The 26191-nt window shown below is 40.1% G+C and overlaps 2 protein-coding genes across 2 annotated transcripts in view; both read left to right on the forward strand. All coding sequences in view use genetic code 11, as the record gives it.

Moving 5' to 3' along the window:
* Positions 1-530: 530 nt before the first annotated feature.
* EGR_10083 (hypothetical protein) lies at positions 531-19527 on the forward strand (the record flags this gene model as incomplete). Its single annotated transcript, XM_024499332.1, has 8 exons — positions 531-947; positions 5014-5397; positions 7279-7557; positions 10063-10498; positions 11515-11965; positions 12154-12271; positions 15377-15571; positions 18907-19527. 8 exons carry the CDS (start codon positions 531-533, stop codon positions 19525-19527), a joined length of 2901 nt encoding a protein of 966 aa, XP_024346258.1.
* A 559-nt stretch (positions 19528-20086) lies between these two features.
* The window catches only part of EGR_10084 (hypothetical protein), a gene marked incomplete at both ends in the record, with an annotated part of 14501 nt that continues 8396 nt past the window's right edge, over positions 20087-26191 (forward strand). The window contains 6 exons of the mRNA XM_024499333.1: positions 20087-20236; positions 20645-20964; positions 22248-22427; positions 23693-23800; positions 24865-25571; positions 26009-26128. Of these exons, the coding sequence (XP_024346259.1) occupies positions 20087-20236; positions 20645-20964; positions 22248-22427; positions 23693-23800; positions 24865-25571; positions 26009-26128 (1585 nt within the window). The remainder of the gene's footprint in view (positions 20237-20644; positions 20965-22247; positions 22428-23692; positions 23801-24864; positions 25572-26008; positions 26129-26191) is intronic.

Here is a 26191-nt window from a genome sequence, read left to right on the forward strand (position 1 = left end):
ATTTTTTTACCTCATTGAGTCCCGTTCTGTGCCAGTTGAACTAGCCTTCCATACTCAACTCATATTTCTTCCTCCATAATTGAATCCAATGAGTTTAAAATCTACCACTACCTGACAATTCACATTAACCACTCCACCAAAGCCTGATTCAAAGTCCAAAGGGAAATCGGATTTCCAAATGCAGAAGTTTTCTTTCGTAGGCATTTTAGATTATCATGAATTGAGTGGCGCTAAGTAACCCACCAATGGGAAGCCTTGATCAGGCAACGCCCATTGCTTCGTCAGTCATTGCTCAGCGAATCACAATTCAGATTACCTTCTTCACTCATTAAAAACGCTTTGTGTGAATAAATTTTCAGATATTTAGACTGTACGTGCATTAGTACTTAATATGGTGAGCTCATGAAAATAAGATATACCATTAGTTATCCATTTACTACCGGTGATGTTCTGACGATCACAAGATTATGGAGGTTCTTTTCATTTAGGACAAACGGAGGCTAGCTTAACTATCCAACTTTGACTGCGCGATGGTAACGTCTCTGCAAAATGGTCTGCTGTCGGGAGCCACAGCAGTTTTCGCCTGGGCTACAAACGTCTACAACTGTGGATTCCTCAATGACTTCTTCATGGTGACTCCTAATTCGACAATTGCGCAGCGTAATATTGACCTCCTGCAGACGCTCATGGAGGTCATTCACCAAAATCTTTTTCTCGGAGGCCGACATAACTTGGAGGTCTACCGGTGGCTCCCCGCTGAGCTTCAGGATGGCAATGGGTACTCTCAACAAGTAGCAATTCTAACCGGTGTCACGGTCCTCTTTGCCCTCCTCCTCCTTCTCCTCCCTCTTGCCCTCGTTACTGTGAGCTGCAACTGTCCATGCTGTTGTAAGAGGGATAGGAATGTTGATGGAAAACTCACAAAACATATGGCTGCTCAGAGATCTGTGAGTTTCTCTTTTATTTTCTTTTCACTGTCCAGCACATTCTATAACCATTTACTTGATTCAAGTGACATATTAGTCATGACAGTAAATGGTAATGCACGAATGGTTAGGGAGAGGGAATCAACTCCCCAAACAGCTAATCACAGCCCATTTCAAAGATTTTGTGCCGTTTTGAGCCGGAATTCATATTTGAAAAAGACCCCATGTCTTAGGTTTTCAGTGAAAATAAATCTAGGATTCACCAGGATTCCAGGATTTCAAGAAGACTGATGTAATTAACTCAAAAAACTGGAAAGTTAAAAAGTGAATAGCTTTATAAGGTAACAAAGCAGAGGAGAACTTTCCCATTATTCGGGGGCCGAATATATCCATACAATAAGTTCAATCGCGAGGTCATAATTTATATGCTCAAACCATTTCAGAGCAGACTAAAACGTTGATCAGGGTATGAAATCATTGTTGAGTCGATAGCCTGCATTAAAATAAAGACATTACCTCTACAAAAGAACATTCAGCGACCATCAAATTAGGTTTTCCTACTGAAAATTGACATTATTCTGTGTCGCAACAAACTTGTAATCTTTGCCGGTACAAAAAAGGCTTCCTTGCCACAATTTCAACGAAGTAGTCTGGAAAAGAAACTGCCTCAAATTCTGTTGGTAGTAAGCTCAACAGCCGACGGCAATATCCTATTGAACGTCTTGCAAATGCAGCTCCGGTTTAAGTGTTCCTCGTCAGTGGCAATCACGTAATTTCAAAGTGGAAAGCTGTCTGGAGTAATCGGATCATGTCATTCACATTTGTACTACATACGCAAAAAGACGATTGCTGGCAATATATTGTCTCACGTGAGCAAGTGTTTGTGGTCTGCATGGGAGACGATAACTGTAGATGGAATGCTAGTTTGGGAAAAAGCTTGGTGGTGGTAAAATAGAAGTACTTTTCACGAGGACATTTGAACTGTTCACTTCTAGGTCCAATTTTTCGACTGACAGTGCATATCAATGTGAAACGCCCATTTGTGGGGAAAATTTTGTCTCAGTCAATCAGAATAGGGCGTATTTATGAATGCAAATACAAGATCAGGCGACAAATTTGGTCAAAAGGTCATGATGTAAGGGAAGAAATGGTAACAGGTTGGGCAGTAGGAGGTAATGTAATGGAGACTGAGAAACGTAGGGTTAAGTGTTGTGAGTGATCCATTAAGCCGGAGGACGCGATGCCTTCTCCGCTACTGCAATAACAGGAAAACTACGGGGATGAATGGCTAAAAGTGCAAAAAATGGTTGCTTCAAAACTGTATGTTGGATCTATTTGTAAGGAGAATTGAGTTTGGGATTTCAACATCTGAACGCTGAAATCCTGGCAAGTGGTGGAACCCTTTGTATTCACGACCAGCAGCCAGAGATGCATTACATTATGCATTCTTCATGACCTGACAAGTCGGCTTTCATCGTGGGCCAGGCAAAATGGACAACATTGCCAAAAGCCTAGATATTTTCTCCTATTTCTAAATTCCAACACTGGATCACATTCTTATTTTATGCTCTCAACACCATTGTTGGTTGGGATGAATATGGTAATTTCCAGAAGGGACGTTCTCTTGTGGAGTTAGGGGAAAAAGTTTAAGTATACTTATCAACACCGACTCAAATCCGCTGTGAGATCCGTCTATCCACTCTTGGAGAACAAAGAACTCCCATTCTTTCACAATCGTGCAACTAATTGCCATTTGTCATTTGTTATAAAAGTTCACATGCGCTCTGCTTGAATTTCTTTCCCCATGAAGGTCCCTTTATATCATTTAAAATGGATTATTGTGGTCTCTAATTACTGCCAATCAGTCTTTACCACAAAAAACTTGATCAAAACCGGGGAAAAATCAGGATATTGTTTCATTTTTTATTTCGGTTTTTCATTTTCTCTTTAATGCACATTCACAAAGGTTCGAAGCGTCAATGACAATTTTTAACTGGCAGGGTTGTCAAGTAGATGCCTGGTGAAGTTGTCGGTGATGTGAGTGGGAAAGTCGGTCCAAGAAAACGCGGTAAATATTTCAGCAACTTTACCCAAAACCATAAAGAAGCAACGTCTAACATTGAGTCTGATATAATCCGTAAAGGAGAGAATCTACAAAACTTTATGGGAGTGTCACGTGAATTCAACCCACCTATAAATAAATGTACTTATGTTGCCACAACAACGGTTAAAGGCATAGTCCCATTATGAAATTCTTTATTCCTCTCCCCTTCCTATTGTCTTCAAGGCGAAGTAACGTGACACCAGACTTGGCTGTACAATCCTAACGTTCGGTCTGGGCTATTTATGGAAGTGCCATTAAGAATTCACCTCATATTTAGCACTGCTTTCTATCTTCGCCTTAAAGCCATTAGCTAGTAACTTCCTTCTGAAATTGATTCCACGAAATCTTTTCAGCCCGAAACAGAAGATACATCGCTAGTGATCTGATGACAATTTTCCCATCTTTTAAATAGGCAATTTCCTTCCCCAAAGGAGAGTTTTGATGTATCACATGTGTGTTTTCTTTTACCTATATCTAACTGCTGGCCTCCAGACCCCTGATGAAGTGATCAGCCACTTTGGGAGAGACGGTGTCTATCCCTGTGACCCTTTCAGTTACTCAGTATAAAGCATGCAACCCCATTGTCACGGCAGCTGTTTCCGTTTTAGACAAGTAGCTACGGTAGCAAGCCCCCTTCAAAGTAATACGTCTGGGGTACAATCCACCACTCCACAGGGATTTGAGCCTTGTGTCTATGGCAACAAGATTTAAGTAGTAAAAAGCAGCCCATCGCTTAGCCACACCTTTGTTTCACCTAATATATTTATATTAATGATGAAAATGGGAAAAAATTACACTAATTAGATACTAAGCTGGATTCGACTAAGTGAGTGCTCTTCATTCTTAAATCCCATGCAACACAAGACTGTCATTTGACATTATGGTTTAGGTGAAATACGTCTGCTACCCATGCCTACCTTAAATAGGCTTCCAGAAGTGGAAACGCGGAGATTTTCAAATCTACTTCATAGAGCCGGTTTGTTTTAAGGAATTCTTGAGTTGGAACTCCCTATCAAGAGATCAGCTAGAATAGAAGCAAGTCAATTACAACACTTGAAATCAAAGTCACTCACTCATGCTAATCATTTTCCTCAGCTATACTCTAACTAATTGTTTTAATGGAGTTATCATCTTGTAATTATCTCCAAGATTTTCCCAGTATTATCAAACCGTGTTAGTCGGATCAAAGTTCTCGTCCTAAGGCACTGTGAAGGCGTCCATTCACATTTAACCCGGTTTGATGAGGCCATTATTAATGGGAGCCTTTGGAAGCACCTCTCCGAGTTGATTATTTCCTTAGTCAAGCATTGCTTTGACTGACTAGAACGTAAGTGCTTCTTCTTTTCTTCATGTGAATAGTGATCGTGTCTTGTGACTTAGGGGAAAAGTGGCCATTCCCTTCATTGGGGGGTGGTATGACGCGCCTTACACCCGTTAGACCTCGTTTTCTCAATACGCATGGTACAGAGGTTCACGAAAATTATCTCCAACAATTCAGTTTGTTTCATGCCGTCATCCATCTTTACAAGATCATTGCTTGACAAGATAGGAAGGTCCTTCTTCAAGTTGGTTGTTAAGCTTCACGTGAGTTTAAAAGCCTAAGAATTTGATTAAGAACATCCAAATGACGTCTCGAACATGGGTCAGCACCAAGGAAGACTGTAGATTTGGAAACGGTACTAACACCAAATACTTGCCTGATAACTCGGTTTCTTTACTATGTCAAGAAATTTTAAAATACCTGGAATGTCAGTATGGGCCAGATGCTACTTCGTGAACTAAGGTAAATTGAAATGAAGATGTCCCGCCAGATTTATTTCATTTGTGAAATTTAAGATCATGAACAAGAACTAGATTCTCCTTCCCGTTGGTCAAATGCAATGCCAGTTTTGTCAACTGCACACAACTTACCTTTGAAACCAGCAGAACCTACTAGCGCAGCAACGGGTTTATTAATTTCCTCTTTTTATATTTGCTTTAAAGTTGCCTCAAGACAAAGAGATCCACCATGACCCTTACCTCCTGGAAAAACTCCACACTCAGGCCCTCAAATCGAGCAAATCCTTCGAAAAAAACGTTGACAAGCTCCTCATCTGCCATGTGGCAGTTTTTGTCTTCACTTTTGTGCTTCTTCTTGTTCTCATGGTAATGATTTGCATCCTCTTTGATACCGGCCACCTTGTCATTGATATGCTGGCGGAAAATCGGTCCACATCCACTCCTGCAACCTTCAACCCCGACAACTTCAACTTGCTCGGTGGTCTAAACTATGTCTTTGCCCAGACTCTCGATTTTCTGATATCCGGTACCGCCTCTGGAAACGCCTCTACCGCTAACTTTTTGGTTCGAGTCAACTCGACGTTCATGGTATGTTTCACAAGCTTTTTCTATGTCTAAAGGTTAGAAGTTTCGCAGAAGATCTGTGTTGTCAAATATGCCATCTAAATAAGCATTACCCTTTCTTTCAGTAGCTGCTCTTTTCTGATGACAGTTGGAATGGTATATGAGTGCATTTTGATAAGCTCCCAGACAGAAATAAAAATTTTATATGATTATCTGCGGCAGTGAAGAAAACTTGAACTAAATTGTGGTTTTGATTGAGGCTCTACAACATTCAACGGTGATGGCATTCCACTTGGAAATTTACGTTAGTGGCTAATTCATTTGGTGCAAAACAAAGTAGCATCTAGAAGCCTCGTTTTTTTAAGTTGGCTTTTTTTTTCCCTATTTTTATGCCGTCTATTTATCCAGCTAAATCATTTCCCTACTTGAAATATGAAGGAGCTAAGTTATTTTTCGAGTCGTGAACAGTTTCATTATTTGGCGAAACAATATGACAAATTCTTGTGACAACTTCCTTCAGTCCTGCCACCCACAAAAGGTGTTCGCATTTCAATGGCATTTTGGCCGTAGGTTCCAGCCAGCAAAAGCGGAGCCGTGGTTGTGATGGCGAGCGATTGCATTGTGCTTCGGAAGATTTAAAAAGGCATATGATCATCGAATTGCCTTTATGCTGAGAAAACTAAAGAGCTGGGACAATAACGTCACGGAGGGTGCAAGCAGAGTTCTACGTTATCACTGTGGCTAATTTCAGCGTAGTAACGGTTGCAATACTCAAAAAAATTAATTACAAAAGCCGAACTTTCATGGTCTGTTAAAGTGAATTTCTGTGTTTTAAATGGCTTTTAATGGAACTTTCCTCTGGTAATGCAAGTTGAGCAACACAAAAAGGCGTGCTGATGAAAATCCCACGCTGAATTTTTGGGGTATTAATTATGAGGCATCATATGACTTTGGAGGGATTCCAAAGGATGGATAAGTCCAGTTATTTATCCTACCAGCACCTGCATTTCGCAACAGAAAGTGTTAGCTTGATAAAGCGGTCATTAGATTTATCTGTGAGTAACCTATGAAACTTCGACCTAAAAGGAATTTTATTTTAGCTTAAAAACAACAAAGTACCTTCTGTCTCCCTCTAGAATACCATTAAATGAAACAATTGGTAATAACTGATATGAAGCTAGCTGTACGCTCCCTTAAAAATGTTCGAATTATGGAATAGGACCTGTCTGATTAGTTCAGTCCTACGTTAGCGTTGTCATGCGACGCTACTGAATTTGCACCACCGCTTTCCTACAATTAATTGGAGTGGCCCCAATCGAGGTGTTCCAAGCAAACTCTATTGCTACATCCGAGTATTCTTCATACATTAAGTTTCACAAAAAACCAGACTTCAGGAATTAATTTCTTGTTGCATACTGCTCCCATTCAACTACCACTACCTGCTAATAGGCCCCAGCTACTGAAGTCATGTTCAAAATTACATGAGAGTGAAAAGGTTAACATTTTTTCCTTTGTCATCTCTACTTACGCAACCAATTTAATCCATATGTTTAGTATGAAACGAGCTTCCTTGAAGTTCGTTCAGTTCTCAAGCAAAGTTAACACTATTTTTGATGGCAAATAACTTTACTTTTAGCGAGAGTTTGAAAAATTTCGCCTTTGGCCTTCATAGTAAGCACCCATTAGCAATTTATCATGGATATTTATCAGTCTCCTCTTAGTTGCTTTCAGTACTAATTATCTGGGACTTGCGTTTAGGTGCTTTGTAAGCTACCTCACACCATATTAAAATCAGTGCCTAGGTTACATCAAGTTCGGAATCGCATAATTGTGCCAATTACTTTAAGCCCCTTCGCGTCTTAGGCATCAGCCAACTCACAAAACGATTAAAATATTTTTTCTCAGACTCTTTTGGAAGGTCGCGTAGCAGTTGCGGTAGACAGTTTACTGGAGAAGTATGGCGTTCAACAGCTTGTACAGACTGGAAACCACTTACAAAGTGCCTTGAATGTTGTCAAAGCCAATATGGAGAGTATTCGATTGAACAATCAAAAGGTCAGCTCGGATATCTCCAATCTGGTTGGTCAGTTTAAGGTCCATCATGACCTTATTGTGGCCGATCTTAAAAACGCGTGTACAATCAACCTGGGAGTTGAAATAGCAGCACTATGCACCAGTCTTCAGGTATGTCTGATAATTTGGAGCAAAATTATCAAATAAACATAAATTACTTTTGTCTAAAGTAGTAATTAATAATAAGGTAATTGACTTTTAACACCTTAACATCCTTGATTTCAGAAATTTTGAAGCCTGGTTTGCAGAGTAACGTTTAATTATTCACTGTGCCCTTAAGCGACGTAATTACTAGTTCCTAAATAGAATTACAGAAGTTAAAGCAATACAACTTTGTATCATCACCAGACATATACTTGGCTAAGATGGAATTGCCACCTGTTAAAATTAGGTAGAAGATTTTTTTAAGAAACCGTCACCTTTTATTGGAGCACAGTTGCCCGCACCTACTAAGGATATAAAATAACATTTGAAAATGGATAAAAGGCAATCGAATCAGTTAGAATTCGCCATCATTGCAATCTACAATCCTTTCTAGCTAAAACAAAGACCTGTTACTAGCCATCCTCTTCTTCGTTGAACTCTTGTTCTCTAACTATCTGAAAGCAAAGAAAAAATCACAATTGTCCCTTGGAGTTATTTGAGGTGAATGCGGATAAAGGTGGTGCAATATCTCCCTCGCATTCCAAATTACTAAGTGCTTGGACCTTTTCCGTTATTGTCGTTTGATCTTCAATGGGAAATACATTTGATCTCATCACATGCTAAGCACTCAAGGTCTCCCAGTGGCAAGGTGGTGGCTGTCTTAGAAAAGTGAGGTAATGGGTCATTTGAATCATTATATGTTAGTTCGTTTAACGAACTTTGGGATACGAATAACTTCTCCTCACAAGCCAACTAGACAGTCGGTCGGTTAGCAAACACTCCAACATTTACGGGATAGAAATGAAAAGCAAATAGATAATCTTTCACACTTCTTACCATCTGTTAATGACTGAAAAGTGGGCGGAATCCGTTTACTTCATAGCCCTCACAGCTCAGTAGGTGGCTAGCTTGGGTTCTGTTGAGCACCCAATCCGAGTTCCATGTAACAAAGACTTCAATGTGGACGGCTTTAACCGCCGACGCGTATGCGAAAGCAAGAGGGGTAAGGCGTGGGTGCATGTGATTCCTGGTTGGCCTACCGGAAACAGAGGTTCCACTCTCACGCGCTGATAGTAGTTTGGATGACCTTGAACTTACCGTGATTAGAAGTGCACATCGAGTGTTCCCAAATTATGTTGGACCGTGAGGTGAACTCCACGAGATCCCAAATTGGGAATGTTCTAGGTTTATACAATTAAATTGCAAAAAGAAACTTCTAGATCTCTAAAACGGGAATGATTATTTGCTAACGTATTTACTCCCAATACTCTCTCTTACCACAATACATTGCGTTGTTTACTCCAACCATTTGTCTGCCTTACATTCTGCTCCCACACATTGCACCTTCATCACATTTAATTCAAAAAACTGGGGTAAGCTAACTTTTGACACCTGGCCAAACCCCGTCCGTGAAGCAGACAGACTGGAGTCATTTGAGATTTATTCAACCGACATGTAATAATGCGAAAGCTCAGAACAACAGAAAAGTAGTAGAAAACAACACGGAGCAACTCATTGATGGACTGACGTCTACCTTTGCCTAATGTATACGGACTTTGGCAGGCATTCAACAGTTAAAACAGTTCATTGTATTGACCAATACGACGTGAGGGGCTTTGTCACCCATTTGTATGGCTCTCAAATTACCCAAAAAATGGAATTTCGGTGGGACGGTTATTGCCTCCACTTTTGGTCACGTGCCTTTTAACAACAGCATCTGCTTTGAAAGAACAATTATTCGAAAGAGCGTCATTTCCCTACTGTTCTTAAAAAGCTGTCACAATCCTTACCAGTGTTTGCGCCAGGAGTAATCACAATTGTTGACGTGCAGTGGAACAAACTAAAGCAGCCGTATGATATGTCGTTTGACGTAGAGCAAGGGATAGCTGGTTAATGACAGATACCTTCTACTTTACAAATCTCCCAATAGTTAAAGAATTAATTGCCGCAAGCTATGTTGAAAACAGGGGGAGCTTCTCGGCCATCTTATACTCATCCAAATGCCCACTCATTGTGTTTCTTGGCAGATTACAGTCAGATGAAGTGTCTGGATTGTTCAAGCTACATTTCGCAAACATTTGGGGCTTCATGGTTAACTTTTACCAAATCGAAATTGAGAAATTAGCGACGGTTTCCAGCTTACACAACTAATTCGAACAAACCTCAGAATTAGGGGATCACTTTGCTTAGAATAAAAGTGGAAATTTTTGTTAAGCTCCAGTCTTTAAATTTGTTTAAATTTAGAATTATTCGTAAAATGATCTTTGTAAGTGCCTTCTAATCTAGCAAAAAAAATAACGAATTGTTAGGCCTCTCACTGCTCAAAATTGACTCAATCTTCTACCAAATTGTACGCTAACTTGTCAATTAGAATGCCAGAGTAAGGTTTGACGAACCATGTCATTGTAGCTTATTTACAGAGTGATTTTGTCAAAATCAAATTCAAGTTGGCAAATCTTCCCACTTTCTCAGAACCGCACTTCAATCCTCCTGCTTCAATTCAACGCCTCCGCAATCAAAGTTGACCCGCCTGCAGTGTTGAATTTCGTCTTCACCCAGCTGGGAATAGACCTCTCCGCGATCCTTGATCAATTTAGTCAGTTCACTTCAAAGATCCTCGAGGTTAAAGATCAAATTCTCGCCAAAGTTGCCACCTTACTTGACCTCCATTCCTTCTTTTCTTCGCTTATTCAAGTTTGGAACGCTGTGGCAAACGAAACTACGGCGTTAAATGTCACTTTTACTAAACTTACCGGACAGGTGGAGCAAGGCATCGGAACTGTTCGACCCTATATATATGCCATGGTCTACATACCGATTACTATCTTTCTGGGTATCCTTCTTGCATATTTAATCATTGCAGTGCTCTACGTCCTGGAGGCTAAGAATACAAAACTCTTCTATATGGGTGAGTTCTGGCTCACTCTAGTCTACCATTATTTCCCAATTTCAAAAATAATGTAGAGGCAAAGTTGGGGCATTCGAAACCGCCAAGCTTTTGCCCGAGTTGTTTGTACTATTGTCTGTTGCTTTTATTTTTGGAAAAGCTGTTGCCTAAGAATAATTCAGCAAATATTATGTGTTCGTTTCCTAGTAAGCATCGAGCTACTTGGATTCCGTCTTCAAGACAAAAGTGCTGACTGAATTATGAGTTGTGCTGTTAAAACTGCACCTCCGTTAACTTTCAGATCTGTTTATGAGCATTCTTAATAGCTATTTTCTAAGGCGTTAGTTGTATGCAAAAGCCCCAAAACTACCCTGCCAGAATGGATTACACGACCATAATGCCATGCTGCAGGAGTAATAGCCGAGCCAGGGAAGACTGAAGAGGTTCGCGTGTCCGAATATGAGACTAAACTAAATTTTACTCCACAGACAATCTGCGAAATGCTTTACGCCGATAAATGAAGCTACCAGTCACTCGCCATTCCGCTTTGAAATGCGGGTTCTCTGAAATCACAATCTGGAATGACAACCTCGTTTAGACTCTTTTTGTGTTCCATTAGTTTAGATTAAGGATCTCGTTGATTTGGATGAACATTTGTTCTGGTCTTCTCCATCGAAGAAAGCTGCTTAGTAAGATAAAATCGAATAAGGTAGAGACGAAAGATGATAGGACAGAAGAATCACCTCTCCAAACTTGTAGAACTGAGATTTTTTATTTAGAATGGGTTTCTTTCTTAGAATGAAGGTAAGAGGACCCGTGAGACTTGATATGGGTGAAATGAGTATTACCCCCCATCACATAAGTAGCTCCCCAAATCATTGGAGACTGATAAGATCCACCCAGTCCAATGCACAATCAACTTGCTTATCCTCCGACTGCATTCACGTCGGGTGTCTTACTAGCATTAAAAAAGATTTTGGAAGATGTGTGTTGAATTGCACATTCAATGTCAACGTGACTGCCCTTATCTCCTTCAGATGGCAATGTTGCTATCACCTCATCACACGTCTGCAGCAATCGTTGCAGCCTCATTCACGCCGTCCTCTTCACCGTCTTCCTCACTGTGGCCAGTATTTTCATTATCATTGCCCTACCTACCTGCGTCCTCCTTGTCAGCGATGGTTGTGCTTACCTAACGGACCAGCGTGGAGTTGGGCAGTCGGATTACGTGCTCAACTCCTTTGTGGCTTCTGAATTGTGGCTATCAGTGGTAAGACAAGTGCAAACTTTGATGAGAGGCTCGGTTAATGGGTTTCTCGTACTCCCGCCACCCACAAATATCATCAACGCTACAACAGTACTCTGTGGAAGAGAAACACGTAGTGCCCAGATGGGACTCCTGGGAGCTGTTGGATGGAGGTCTTTAATCAACATATCTGCCCTCTTAAGTACCAAGGAGGTGACAGATAAAATTAATAATGGGGAGAAGTAAGTGGTTGCACGGGTTGGAAAGGAGTTATCCTGAATTTTTCACCTTTTCTTGCATGGATTGGTTGTGACAATATAAATCCTGATAATATTATCCACAATGAATGAAAGGGACTGTCAAGTATCGAATGTTTTATCTGCGATAGCTGATATGGTACTTGCAGTAATAAGTACCGCATCTATTTCAGCACAATTAAAAATGAGATCATCAAACTGAATTTGGCTAGTCTCATTCCAAAGGACTTGGATAAAATCGTGATCACGGCGCAGAATCTGACCCAGTACTTCGACAACATTAACTATCAGGTAGGACTACCTACAACCCACTGTCTCCTTTTGAATGTGCTTACAGATGTCAACTTATCTACTTCCAGTCCTCCATCGATGAGCTTTCGCCAAGCCGATTGCCACAACAAAACTTAACCAGTTTTGCAGACGACCTTGAGGACCTTGTTCGAAAAATACGCAGACTGGGCTTGTCTGTGGGTCAGGTTCTGGAGAGGGTTGTAGGCCAGATCCGCTTAAGTTTGAAGGAGTTGATTGCAGTGAAAGCCAAAGTCAAGCTTTTGCGAGATGCCTTCATTGCCGTTCAGACTCGCCGCAATCTTACTGTCGGTGTAACTTACCTTGTTGGTGGTATTAACGCTACTAAAGTGGTAGGTTAAGCACGGATTGTACCTTATTTTTCCTTAAATTTTGTTTGGTTTCATTTTAAGCACTGCATGGCCCAGCAGTAAATTAAAGACGGCGTCTAGCCTGTTAACAGTGTTGTTGTCTAAATTATAAATGAGAAGACGAATAGTGATGATGGTAGTTTCAGGTAAGGTACGCCGGCATCTAGGTCCCGGCTTTGATTCTAGGTCTTGTCCAAATGCATTCAAAATGATTAGGAGTCCATTGCATGGCCGATACTGCAAGACGAATATTTATAAAATCCATAATAAATGGACTTGATGGTCTCAAAAAGCTTCCCACTTTCCTACATCCACATAGAATTACGAGAAGCCGAGTTGATTTACCTCTATGTTGGATTTGCGAAAGCCTTAGGCACCTGCAGAGATCAAATTCAGTCGGCTTGCATGCTTGTGATATAAACTCTTCATGCCTAACTAACGTTTCGAGACCTAGCATTTAGCTCGTTTTTGTATTTTAAATAAGAAAAAGCAAAAATATTAGCAGCTCTTTTTATTCAACAGTGGAATTTGTTTTCCCTGGCTAAATGTCTCCCATGTAGCGGCGGCCAACGTATCAAGAGCAGTTTTAGATTAACCCACAATGCATCAGTTTTTTAAGTCCCCTTTAGCACAGCCTCTAGTAGAGCCTTAAGCATTCTTTTTCACAAAAAATTGAGAAAAAAAGTCTACTACAAAAAATGGTTGTTCAAAGTGGCTACTACTTTTAGGGAATACGTAACCAGAAATGGTGATAATGCCGTTTCAAAATTATCTTTTCCAATTGTTTACCGGATAAGCTGAATTTTGTGCAGAACCAAATTCAGGACATTAAATTCATTTTTAAAATGTCTTCTTGGATTTTTCTTACACTTCTGCGTGAAATTTTAAAAGCTCATGGTATAAAGGTATGAACCATCTCGAAGTGGACTCTGTTGTTAAACTAGGATCTCTCAGAAGGTTACGGCTTAAAGAGAGTAAAATACAGTCTTACCTTTTACTGTTAGATTACTGTCAACAAATTTCGTGCGATAACAACTTGCGTGAAGCATCTGCAAAGAATACTGCTGCACTTCAAGACTCCCTTAGAGATGAATGGAGTAATATTTGGACAGATTACGTGATATCGACGTTCAGAAGGGCTGGGGCTGCTGGTATGGCTTGGAGACTATACCATCAGGCTACGTACAATAGCTTTGGCCTTCAGCACCCATATAATTAAAGCCAAGATTTGAAAAAACAAAGCATGACGCATCTTTGCTGTTTCTTTGGGCGCCGTCCCTAACACTCCCCTTAGTCAAATTCTTGTGTCGGGCATCGCAACGCAATTGATGCTGTAAGATAAACACCCACGAACCAATCGCACCAGTCGTCAAATTCGCGCGTGATTGAGAAGATATTTGATCGCAATACCACTGATCCTTCCTGGCAATTCCATTGAATCTGGACCCATTTGGGAAGAAGGAATGTGCGAACCATTGCGTATGTCCATCGCTGGTCATAGGAACACCGGTTAAATGCAGAGTTATTTATCAAAGACGGTGTATGAAATATTTACCTGAGTATAAAATTTCGCGTTTGTTCCTCCTTGCCACTTCGTTACCGCTTCAGTGTAGCCCAGCGACATGTTTGTCTATATTCTTTTTGGCAGGTAGATGTAATGAAAGTATCTTGTAGTCACTTCATTGACATCTTCATACAAGTACCGTAGACTTCTCGTAATGAAACCTTCCAGATTTTTCACGGCTAGCGTCGCTTCATCTACTTATAACACTCTTATAGAACGCAGGACTTGGGTATTTGCAGGTGGACGTAATTTTCAACCCTTTTGTTAGAGGTCATCACGGATTCTTCCATGGCAACATAAGCCTTTCTTCCGTCACGTTGAGGTTTACCATTCAGTAATCGAAATCAGGGTAGTTGTCCTTTCCGCTGCCGCCAATGAAGCACTCCCAGCCTAGGATAGAATGTTTACTGCCTGCGGAGAGAGTGGCCCAAAGACCATATCACCGGGCAAAAGTACAATGATCGTGGAACAACAACCAAATTATTGCCATACTTTTTTCTTTCAAGAATGTTAAACTGTGCATTCAAGAACCGTTCCATTACTTTATAGAAGTAGCTCCCTGTACTTCACCTTTTTAGAAGGAATTTTGTCTAGGATTATTACGTGTCTTCTACATCATCACCTGTATTTTCATCCTTGCTACTAACCATTAATGGCTTACTTTTACATTTTGGTGCTTCCCCCGACTGGACACCAAACATGCAAGGTCGGAAGAGCTAGAGGGTAGAAGCCAAAAGATTAAGCATGGTCTTAAAGCATGTTTGGCCAGATGCGTGATCTCGTTCGTCAATCTTTTGACTTAGATTATCGGTGCTGTTCCTCACTATTCTTATTTTCCAGCAATATTATCCCACATTACTAATGCCTAACTCCAAATTATCAAACCGGAGAGTATTATACCAGTCATTAGTTAGCTATAGCGATCTCTCTTTTACGTTATGCGTCCCATATTGACGAATCCAGGATCAACTAAGGGTAATGAATTTTCTTTATTTATCTTGGAAAAAGCATTTTCGACCGTGGTGAGGAGCACGAATTCAATTTTAAGCCACGCAACTCTTTAGCATCGAGTAAATTCAAAGCCCCTTAGTTCTCACCCAAGTTTAATTATGCTTCGAAATGCCTGCGACGCGAATGCAAATAAATCAAAGTTTCTTTTTTCTCAACTTTTAGATTTTCAACAATAATACAGCCCTCCTTGCTCCAGTATCTCAAGTCTATTGGCAGTTGGTAAATGCGTTCAAGGTGGATCTTAATGTCAATCTCACTTCAGTGATCGAGACATTTGTGCAAGGTCTCTTTCCTTGTTCTCAACTATACGCAGCCTCCGATGCTCTGTTGACCATGGTCTGCCGACAAAATGGGGGGGTACGTCTGTGGGTAGGAAATCTTAAAGTTTCTTTTAACATCTTTTAGCTGTTCATCTTCTACGAGCTTTGACGACGAATAACACTGGAGATTGAACTACAACAACTTGTAAATAACAAATTTCGGGTGAAATTTTCAAGTATCTAAGTGGTTGTATTGCGTGCTGCACCGCGTAGTAGTTGTGCGACTTCATCACATGTGTCTCTAGGTCGTTTCTTGCAAGGTGGTGCAACAATTAGCGTTTGTTCAGAGAAGGTGATTCGGGTGGTGAAGTGCATAATCCAATAACCCTTTTGAGAACCACAAAACAGCAACACCGCCCAATTAACTCCATTTCTGATTCCAAAAGATGCAAAATGTTTTCTTGACGCCTGTCTTCTATTTGTGAGCATGGCTATCAAATATTCCATTTAAGAGGGTCAGTGTTAGGGTCTGACTCAGAATAAAATTAGCCAACACAGCTCAGTTATCTTACCACCCCCTGCACCACCGACACTGCTCAAAAACCAGAACACGATTATCCTCAGCCTCTGGACCCTCTACACCTGCTTTGAATATTCAAGCTTGACCAATCCATTTGCGTCATTATGCGGTCCATTCAGTAATCCCAGACTGTTAAAGAATGCATCTCACACATTTGTAACTCCACGATAAAACGATTGGCGCGCCACATCTTTCTGAAACTGGTCGAGGGCATGTTAATGGACTCCGACTAACTGTGACCCCAAGTGTCCGTGTCGTTGGTATCTTCCTCTGCGTAGCTTGTCCAACATTTGGAAGGAGGGCTTTGTATTTAAGTGCGTCATTGCCTCGACGGTCGATGAAATTCGCTTGTAGCTGTCTAAAAATACCCCTCTTATGCTGAAAGGGGAAATTCACGTCTTGACTGTAGAATACTTATTTGTAGCTTAACATTGAGTGCTTTTAAAGCTAAGGTAGAACCTCTGGCTTGCATTCACACTATTGCGAGCACAGTATTTTCTCTGGGCACTCCATATGTCGGGGCCCCAAAAAGATCGTACTTGAAACGAACGCAACCATTTCAACCTCGAGGAGAATGAACCACCTAGATAAAGATTGATTCATTGCTAAAAGGAAGTTAAGCACTTCTTTGTAACGTGTTTGTTCACTTCCTGTTTTGTCATATTGATAACTAAATCGGGGAGCTAGCAAATGAATGAATGAAGTAAAGTGGAATATAGACTTAAAATCTGTCTGAGGAATTTCCTCCAGGAAAATTACTAGATCTTCACTAATTGCTCTGTTTTGCTACTTTCTTTCCATTTCACTTAACGATGACCATAGCCTATTGCTATTTCCTCTTTTTGGCGGTCAGATACGCCTTGCACTCACGGAGGGATAATATCCAGCGTCTAGTATAGATGTTAAAATAACTGGTACTGACAGCTCATCCACAAAGTTTTAATCTTAGTACTCCGATTTGTTTGAAGAGAACATGACAGCTCAGCGTGTTAAACAGTAAAAGGTTTGAATGTGACGCCAATCACCTTGATTTACTTTACTGCAAGGTGCTGACAACGCGGAACTCGTGCTCAGTGGATGGCGTCTTCATTTGCAATAGGAAGGATTCGTTTCTAAAAATGAAGCAATTTACTCAAATCAAGGATACTTCTTCTTTGTGTGATATTATCCAAATATGGCAATTTGTAGTGATTTGTATAGCTTAGTTCTACTCAAAAATTCTCTCAAGTCTTCAAATTAATTATCTGGCAAAGGAACGAACTTCTCAGAACACCGCTTTCGCGATTGTTGTCAGTGGTTCCCTTATCCGATCAACGCAATGAAGAACTCACTAAGGTTCAGAAGGGCATATTTTACTGCATTTGCTCCAGATTAATTGACACAGTTTCCATTTTATAGAGGGCCATTTAATCAATTCGTTAAAAAATCGTGGTTTTATCTTTTCTACTTGACTAGGAGTAGCTCCTCCCAATGGGCGTAGTGCGGAATTTGAAGATGGTGTGATATGCTTAGCCCGCTCTATAAGGCTCACAAATTGTTCAAGTAAGAGATATAATTCTAGTAATGGATCTTTTAAGGATCGATGCGTGAAATCGGGTTAAGTCTACTTACATTTAACATAAAAAGATAAAACAGGTGGACCACGCTTTTGTCTAATGGGAAACTCGTGAGAGCAATGAAGTAGACGGATCCGGCTTACACACCGTTTACTAACTGATGGTAAGGAGCATGGAAGTTGATCTATTTACTTTCTATTTATTTCTGTAAATCCAAAGAATACCAACATCAGATTATTTGCTGACCGGATGGCTAGCTGGATGACTGACTGATCTATGATAAGAAATGCTTATTTCAACCCAAACCCTGTTAAGAGAACAATCAAACCACTAGTTATCCTCAATCTATCCAATTCCTACCAAATCCATTCCACTATTTAGCCAGTGGGAAGAAAGTACTACTAGTATTCTCAAAGGTTGCATATGATCTCATGCTTCATACTGCATGACTTACCCGTAAGGAATTTCGTACCTTAGGTAGGCAGAAGAAAGGTGATCAGACAATGTCATGTGTAGTGGAACAGAGGGTTCATGTGGGATATAGGCGGAATTCGTGGCTGGCTTTTGACTATCGGTGGCAGTGATGATTATTCTGATGTCTAGCTTTTCCAAGTACCTTCAAGTGATTGTTTAACTTTGGATGTTGGAGACCAAGCATGCTTATTTAGGTACCTGGTATATCGGTATATTGGTGCAAATGGTGGTTAAAGCGGTTTGTTCTTCTGAAACATATTTGAGCATTTAGAGCTAATATATGAAGAAAACGATTGGCAACAAAAGGTGTCTGACTTAATTTTTAGTGTTAGTTATTAAACATTGATTGTCAGCAAGCAAAAGTTTACAATCGACGGTTGGTCACGAGTCAGTGAGCACTCGGCAATTGGATTGTCGTAGAAGTTTGCGGCGGCGTCAGAAACTACGATGCAACCGACATTAAAATTACTTTCATCATTAAAAACCTACGCAATTACGTAATACATAACCATTTGTGTGATGATGCAAAACGACAGCGGTGTTGGAATTGTGGTAATGAAGGACGTCATTGGTGGGAATAGTGCACAGGGTGGCAATGGTCATGCAGTTGAAAAAACTTCCGTGTTATTGCACTCTCAATGATAACAGGTTGAGATCTTCAAAAGCCTTGTCACGTTATTTCTCCTTTCTTGGAGATGGTCTACGAAACATCTAAATCCATTTTTTGGTAATCTTCATTAGACGCACCAAGTTCTTTCTCAGAGCTTAACACTCCACTTTTATATCTTTCACCACTCTCAGAAATATGCGTCGCGTTTTTAGGTCGCCCGACTGTTCACTTGGTTCTACACACTGGCAATTGCGGTGATTATCACAACATTGCTTTGCTTTAATGTATATTACCTCGGTTTTGTACAATCGCATCACTTCCGACGACTCCACTACAAGCAATATCAACCACACACCTCACCTTCACAGAATCGATATGTCTCCATGCCATCTGGCAGGTATGCTGCGCCACAAACTACGCAAAGCTCATCGTCACCCTACTACCAAATACCTCCCGGTCAGGCACAGCAACAGCAAAATTTCCGACTGACAGCACCTATTCCAGCCATCTACGAGTATACCGATCGACGTGGATTCGATCTTGGGGACTTTAAGTTTGCTGAACTCTCGGGATTAAGTGGTTCAATCCCGGAAAGTGATGACAATTCGGAGCATGAAGCTTCCAGTTATCAGCCTGTGCCGCTGCCGAGGAGTGGCAGGCGATATTCACAATCTAAATTTTACGAGGAACAAAAGGAACAGGAAGGAGAACAAGAACAAGAGCAAGAGCGGCACGAAGAAGAGGGAATAGAGGCAAAACAAGATGAAGAAAAACTGAAAGCAGATACGAAAGAAGAGGAGTCACAGCACCAGATCTCTGACCATGATATTTAATCGGGGATTTTATTTGTACTGCAGTTCTTTTTAATAATTAAATCCGTTACTCTACTTTCTCTGCTTGATTTATTCTTTACCCGATGTGACCAAGTTGCTATGCAACATGTGACGCATTCAGTTGACTTTCTTTTGTTGCCAAAAACCAGTATTTGGTCGGGAATCTTTACGTCCACAATGTCATGATAATCACCGTAGGCACAGAGACTCCCATGTATTCGGTGTCAAGTAGTAAAAAGTTATTTGGTCAAGTAGAGCCCAGAAATCATTCGATTTGAGAACTGCGCATGTAAAACTCATTTTAAAATTCTACCTTAAAATTAGAAGATTAAATGATCCGTTAACTGACACACTTGAATGAGATCCGCACAAATGGGTGTTTGGAAAAGGTTCAACTAGAAGACAGGGTCAAAATATCCCATGTTCTCCTTATACTTTTACCATGTGAGACAGTTGAAGTGGCAGTGCGCAATATACATCGGCATCACTTCAAAATTTACAGTCTAACTTGTCCTAGGGATCCGATTTGGTGAAATAAATAAATAGATGTAAGATTTTAATGCTTTCATTCATTGGTGCGGGATTGAGGTTCTTCAACCTTAACTCTCACCTTGTTTCAAATGAATTGTCTGGAGAAAATATGGGGTTCCAAATTAATCTTCCGACTTGCGGTTATCCATCTTTTTGGTTTGATGCAAATCCCAAAAATGTGTTTTAACTGGTACTGGATGTGGCGATTAGATCGGAATAGTAAATTCATCTAGAGGCCAGTTTCCAGCCCCTTCCACGTTTCCTTCCACACTTGCATATATTCCACTACTCCATAATCGTTTTATCCCCATTTTCTTGTCCGTCATCGTCTTTCCAGCAATAATCTTCACCAAGTACGGCTGCATGTTTTATTTCAATCAACTTTGCGTTATTCATCGTTTTGGATAATCCCGCTTCTCCATGCATCCATTAGCATCATTTACCGACATTTAACGGTGCATAGAAGAGGTGTTGGTAAACCTAGTCTCATCATGCGAGTTATTCCTCTCACGACATCACGTGGGCTATTACCTTGGAAAATTGAAGTTGCCTGCGGAACGGGAAAGAAAATTGTGTAAATCCAAAGAAAAAATGTCTCCCGCAGTTGAGGAAATGTGCTAAACCTTTAAAATTATATGCAATATTTGCTTTACCAGAAAGAGGTACTAAAGAGATAAAACACCCGACTTATAAAGCTAATCCTTTTTCTTTTGGCCTTATTTTAATTTCCTACTACTCTTTATCGAATCTAACCATACATAAGAAATATTTTTGGGCTTTTGACGGACAGAGAAGCACCAAATCTTCAAATTTTACTCAAAATTCAATGTACAGATACTTTATTACCTATTTTGATTTATCTACTTCTCTGCGTGTTTCACCACTGGCTCAAATGCGGAACGTGAGGTAAAGGTATTTGCCACTGCTACTACCAATTCTGCTGCCCGTCTCGCATCAGTCTGTTTTGTCAAGCGGTGCCTAATGATGCTTACAAAGTTATTATAGTTTTCTCGAAATTCCTCTCCCACCTCCCACTTTAAACTCTCGAATAGAGAAGGTTGGTTAGATGTAGGCACTATGTAGCTTAGAAAAGTGGAATTGTGCAGCCGATTTAAGCTCTGCGAGAATTTAAGGTTTGTCTCTTCCTTAAGGATTAAAAACGCCTTCTTGTTTATGAGGCTGATCTACCACCAACCGAAAAGCGTATTCAAATAAGTATGAGTTACCTAGTTCCTCCGTCGTTTTAAGCATTATCCCCATTGCTCCTCCTAGAGCTTGTTTCCTCGCACGCCACTTTTGGTCGACTTCTACCCTTAGTTACCGTTTCAATCGCCCCCCCCGTATCCAACTGGTGGTGTACCTTTACAAGAATATAATTTATTTCGATGGATCGCTATCGGTTGTACACACCCGCTACTGTAGACCAAGTTGTTAATGAAATAATCAGTATCACTTGGAATGCATCTTTGCTTCTAGAGTGGCGGGATTTGCGTCATACTCTGGGGTTAAAGTGAATCCGTAACAGAACTGCCCTAGGACTCCTTCATGATAGACTTTAAGCCGGCTTCTCTTAATGTCTCGTCTTTTGTCCTATGTAGAATACGGATGGGTGTTCGCCAACGTGGATAAAAATTTGTCTGGCAAGAATATACATAAAGATACTCAGGATCAAATAGACTAACTGCTAAATTTTTTTTAAAGCTGAACGATCTTGGCATAAGCTCCACACAACTTAGTTCTAGGACGGCCTGTTCCTTCTGTCTGGTAATCACCCTACAAATGACCTGTGACGTGGGTCTTTACAAGTCCAAAAGTTTTACAAAGTGCAGTCCAAGTGGACTGCCACATTTGATACCTTAATTGCTATACACAGAGTCAGGATCCCAGTTTTGACGAATTAACCAAATGAAGAAACCAGACGTAACTGTTTCATTAGCTTGGGTGCAGTAGACTTCTGCCTCGGACACTTTTTGAAATAGTCTACGGTTAAAAGTCTGTATCACTTTCCCCTCTGTAGCTGGTAGTGTCGAAAAATTTCCATGCCTACTTTCTGCCTTAGGAACCCTGTGGGCATAGGCTAAAGCAGGGCAATCGCTGTGAGGTGAGGTCTTTTAGATTTGTCTCAAATAACCCAAATCTGGCAGAAAGTGCTCAAATCTAGGGCATCAAAAGCTTATCACTACCATCAGCTCGAGGTGTCTAGCATCTTCTCCTACTTGGCCCGATTGGTTACATAAATTAAGACGTATTAGTTGTTCTAATGGACCTGAAGTCACTAGGACAGCAGGTGCTGTGATTTTAATTTTGACTACTCCTGTTATAAACAATCTTACCACCATGACTGATAACATCTCTCTTGATGATGCTTAGTAGGAGGGTGTGAGGAGCCCTTCGATTGCTGGAGGCCTATCAGGATTAGTGCTTTGCGAATTTTTTTGATTTTTCAAACTTGTGACATTCACAGAAACACCACCGGTTTGTACTATGTCTGGTCTGTGAAGTAATACAGCTTCATTATAATGTACATTGTACTATGAAATCATAATGCTGTAAGTTTTTTTGTACCAACCCACCACTAAGGGGTCTATCTCTGGCTATTTTTGACCTGCCTGATTATCTGTTCTCACTATGAGTTAACCGGCTATCAGGTAATGTCTAAAATGTCGGACCGCTAAAGAGTTTGCTTTTGGTAGCACCAATCTCTTTTACCTGCTTAACGAGTTTGGCGCCCGAGTAAGTAATGATGCATTCCCAACGTTTTTCAAATTATGGTGAGAGCACACCACCCACAGCGATATCGCTAGCGTCGGTGCCCAGAAAGATTGGAGAGGTATCCGGTCTGACATGAAGTAATACTAGAATTGGTGGGGATTTAATCATTTGCTTCAGACCTTTGATGGCTTCATCGTGCTCTCTTTTCCATCTGCAATCCATTCTGACCGTTCCTAGTGAAGTATCCGAATGCCCCAAAATCATTCACAAGTGTCGCATCTGGGAAAATTACCGTCCCGACTTCTCCTTTGACTAATTTGAATGACCCTGGTAAAACATGCAAGTGCCCTTTTTAAAAACTCAAAATAGAGTCATCCTCAGAAAAACTTCATTGGTTATCTTAAAGTAATAAATAGTAGTACCAATGAAATTTAGAAAGTCTACAATTAACATGTCCTAATGTCTGGCATTTTAAAAGGTGGGCTTATAATTAAAATGGAATAAAATACAATAAAGTTATTTATCACCATACCCTATGTAGTCTGTATGTTATTTGATCACAGTTATAAATAATGATGAACTGCAGTACGACGTAGTCTCAAGGCAATCGGAACATTAATCCTACTTTCTCAAGTAATATGCAGTGTCACATAAATTTCACGTGTGAATTCGGCAATCCATGAGCGGTGCAGAACTGGTTCTAATCAATGAAGTGGCTACTTCAGCCACCACACCGCAATGATTGAAGTGCGGGTGTAAAAGCACATTCGTACCAATCTTCTTCCATAGTAGCGCAAAGCCGATGAGCATAATACTGCTTTCATCTTGCTAAATCGTCTTATTTACTGGATCATCCAATTCACCGCTTAGCTCAGGTAAGTTCGCGGTACACTTTATTTTGGTGAACATGAATATCCTCAAGCTTGGTATTTCAGAAATTTGCCATTTTTATGCATATTCTCAAGTTTTCATTCAAACCAAGATCGCACTTTTGTTTTATTATGGTGTACATAGTTAAACACTATTCTGGGTAAATGAGGTCATGTTGAAAATTTTTATCTGAAAGTTAATTAACTCAAGTCATTCGGGAGTAAAAAAGGATTGGTTAGGACCTTAAAATGACCTTAATATGCACCTTTGTTGTTGAACAAAGATAACCTTCATTTAAGCGACGCATCATCTGAGTAAAATTTTTACGGCTACATTTCAACCAGATTTTGACAAAGCTCACATAAAATATCTTGCACACATGGAGATTTGATATTTTTTAAGTATAAATGTCCATAAAGACCCATCCTTAATTAAAAGGAAGATCGCAAGTGATATCCATAACTTCGGATGTGGCTTCCAAACCTTGCACTCAAGCGCTTGTGTAGGTCAAATACCAAAAATCTCGCTATTTTGCTTCCAAAACCTCTTGCGATTGAAATTTTCCCTGTGATTAAAGCCCAAAAAAAGAGCCTTAAAGTAACTTGTTTTGATGACTCTCAGAGGGGTATTATACTAAAGACTTGAGAAGTCTGAAATAAAATTAACAAATACAGCTTAAGTTTCAAACGCTAACAGACTGAAAGAATAGGCCGATGGCAAGTCGGGCGAAAATGATTGTAAAAATTTCAATGTTGCAGGCACCTAATGTAAGGGCCAATGATGGCCATCGTAACATTGAAGTCTGGCTCTAACAGCCTTAGGTACCTTATTGTGTTTCCGGCATGTTTTCACCTATTAATCATTTCATCCCGACGAATATTTGTGGGCTACATCAACATGCCCCAGTGTTAATTTACAGCAGCGGCAGTATTATTCTCTGAGTTAGAATATCTCGATGCCAAGTAGTGCACTCATTGAAACTGACATTTCTCGTGGATGGTATAGCAGGAAATAAAATAGGTCTGTTTCATACGTTTAGAGTTTAATGTGGTTGTAACAAGTTCCCTCTATAGAAAGCATGTTCTACAGGATACCTATTCTTTGCATAGACTTCAAATAAAGTATTTCCTTCATGCTGAAAACTAAGCTGCTTTAATGTATCTTTATCTTTTTATATGAGTAGTGTAATGTGATTCGTTACCACTTTTCTCTCTCCTAAAACAGGATTCAAAGGCTTAGTTTTCCTAAATTTTGCCTGATTTCCCTACGTAGGATAATGGAACTCTCCGTGCTGAGCTCTGTCACTGTCATCCTGAATTATGTATTGCAATGCATCAACGGCGGTCTACTAAATGTCTTCTTTACTCCTACATATAACCAAACCTCAAAGCAAACGACGTATGAATTTGGCATGAATCAAGATCGTTTGATGAAATACGTGAAAGGAGTGCTCACGATCTCCGGAAAGGATTTACCCCTTGACGTATTAAAAACCTTTCCTGAAAGCATTGGAGGTGGCGATAAGGGCGTCAAGGAGGCTCAAGAAAACCCTAATCGAGAGGTTATTTTCATCATTGGACCAGTGGCAGCTGCGATTATTATGCTGATTGCCATTCTCGGACTCGTTTTAATAAGCTTTTGCACCTACGCCACGAAATGCTGTCATAGTCACAAGAAAAAGAAACCAAAGAGCGGTGATAGAGGGAATAAGTTATCGGCCAAGTCTGCTAAAAGCTCTGAAGTCGCTGAAGTCCCTGCAGTTGAGGAACACAAAGAAACGCACCAAGATCTTCCATATAAAAGACAATTTGACAATGGTTACGACGGATATCCCTATTATGGAAACGAAGATTACAAGGATTCAGGAAGTGATTCGGACGACAGTGAAGACGATGATACAACGACTAGCAAGGACGACGACCCGAAGGTTAGTAAGTGCTGCTGATGAGATGATTTTCCTAGTCTATCATCCATAAATAAACAAATAATTGCATCATGCTTCAGGTACTGTCCTGCTTGGATAAGACTGATAACATTCCTTTAAGTCAGCAAATTTTACCATATTAAACCATTACCTTTCTACTTAAATACATTTTAAAGTGTTAACGAAATATTTTAGGTAGGTCTTTGGAAACCCTACAGCACTTTCTGTTAAACATTGGCTTACAAGTAAGAAAATCTTCGCAATTTTATATGAGTTTGGACTAGATTAGAAAATCCTTCAGAGTGAATTACAGCCATTAAAAATGTGACTAAAGTAATTTTTTATCCTCTTTAAAATGAAAAAAATGGACTTATGGGTGTTCACTTTTAGCTTTGTAAAAAAGAAGCTGATCATTTTTACTTAAAACGTTTGTAATTTTCACAGCAGATAAATGCGAATGGAGCAATAAATATTTACCTTTCTTGTGTAAAAATGCTACAAATGATACTAAAGATTTGCAGAGACCTGGAATCAAAAAAATCTTTTCTTTATTAAATACTTTGTGTCAGTCCATGATACTAATCTAAGTGTATTTTAGCGGTCAGCAGTTCATTATTTTCAACATTC

This window comes from Echinococcus granulosus, assembly GCF_000524195.1.
Source record: "Echinococcus granulosus chromosome Unknown EG_S00188, whole genome shotgun sequence".
NCBI classification, from domain to species: domain Eukaryota; kingdom Metazoa; phylum Platyhelminthes; class Cestoda; order Cyclophyllidea; family Taeniidae; genus Echinococcus; species Echinococcus granulosus.